At 61.7% G+C, this 1,000-nt stretch overlaps 1 protein-coding gene across 1 annotated transcript; it reads left to right on the top strand.

Annotated features, from left to right (window-relative positions):
* Positions 1-64: 64 nt before the first annotated feature.
* Positions 65-994, top strand: LOC142358244 (uncharacterized; the record flags this gene model as incomplete). The annotated part of the gene is made up of 1 exon (XM_075409686.1): positions 65-994. A coding segment is annotated over exon 1 (930 nt), but the record flags the coding sequence as incomplete, so codon positions are not given.
* Between the last annotated feature and the right edge of the window lie 6 nt (positions 995-1,000).

The following is a 1,000-nucleotide window of genomic DNA, read 5'->3' as shown; positions in this document are numbered from 1 at the left end:
CGTCAACACCGGCCTGTTTGGCACGGGTCCCAGCAGCACCAACCTCAGTGGTGTCTCGCGACAGATGCCGGTGCACACCCTGCCGGCGCAGGGGGACGTGACAATCCGGGCGTACAAGCACTGTCCTGCACATCTTGAGGATCTGGTGGAGCTATACAGCAGCGATGAGTTCCAAGCGAAGGAGAACGCCAGCCTCGAACTCCTGCGGCGACTCGCTGTCACCTTCCCGCAGTTTGCCGTCACTCGAGAGGGGGCCCCTCCGCACGTCCCCTTAGAGCAGCTGTGGAACGTGTACGACACCCTCAATGTGGGAGGGCAAGTTGGGGCCCCAAGCATCTTGGGCGAGGAGCTATGGGCGCAATTGACATCCCTCACTGCCTGGGTGGAGCACAGGCGATTCAGCTCGGGAGGGCCGAAGCTCGGCTCCAATCTTTGGATGGAGATCTTCCAAAGTGCAGAGAATGCACAGTGGTATCTCCAATCAGACGAGCAATGGGCTTTGCTGCCCTATGACATGTACATTCACTACTCGGCACATTACCCCACCCTGCTCGCACTCCTAGCGGCTCTGGACCTGTTTGGCAGCAACCCAACCCTGGACACCTCTTCGTTGGGCATCCCTGACTACGCAGCAGCCCTGGTCGTGGAAGTGTGGCGTGCTACGGCCACGGCGGACCTCTTTGTACGCCTTCGGCTTAGGCCCGGGTACACCTCCGAGCTTGACTCAGCCCCGTACCTGGACCTCGGACCTGACTGCAATGCCGCGGCCACGGCGGCCGGCCTCCCCACCAAGTCCTGCCCCCTCTCAGTCCTCCAGCGCCTGGCCGCTGAAAACCCCGAGTGGCCGCACACCATCTTGGAGTGGTGCGAGGCTTGTGGAAACATCGACTCAGACCCATGTGTGCGAGCGCGGTATGCGCAGGCGGGTGCAGCAGGAGGAGACCACGTATACTCCTACTGGGGTCTGATAGCTGCTGGGATCTGTGTTGGGCTGGTGGGA

This window comes from Convolutriloba macropyga, unplaced genomic scaffold, assembly GCF_964194025.1.
Source record: "Convolutriloba macropyga unplaced genomic scaffold, txConMacr16.3 SCAFFOLD_6872, whole genome shotgun sequence".
NCBI lineage: Eukaryota > Metazoa > Xenacoelomorpha > Acoela > Convolutidae > Convolutriloba > Convolutriloba macropyga.
This window is presented reverse-complemented; position numbering and strand designations above follow the sequence as displayed.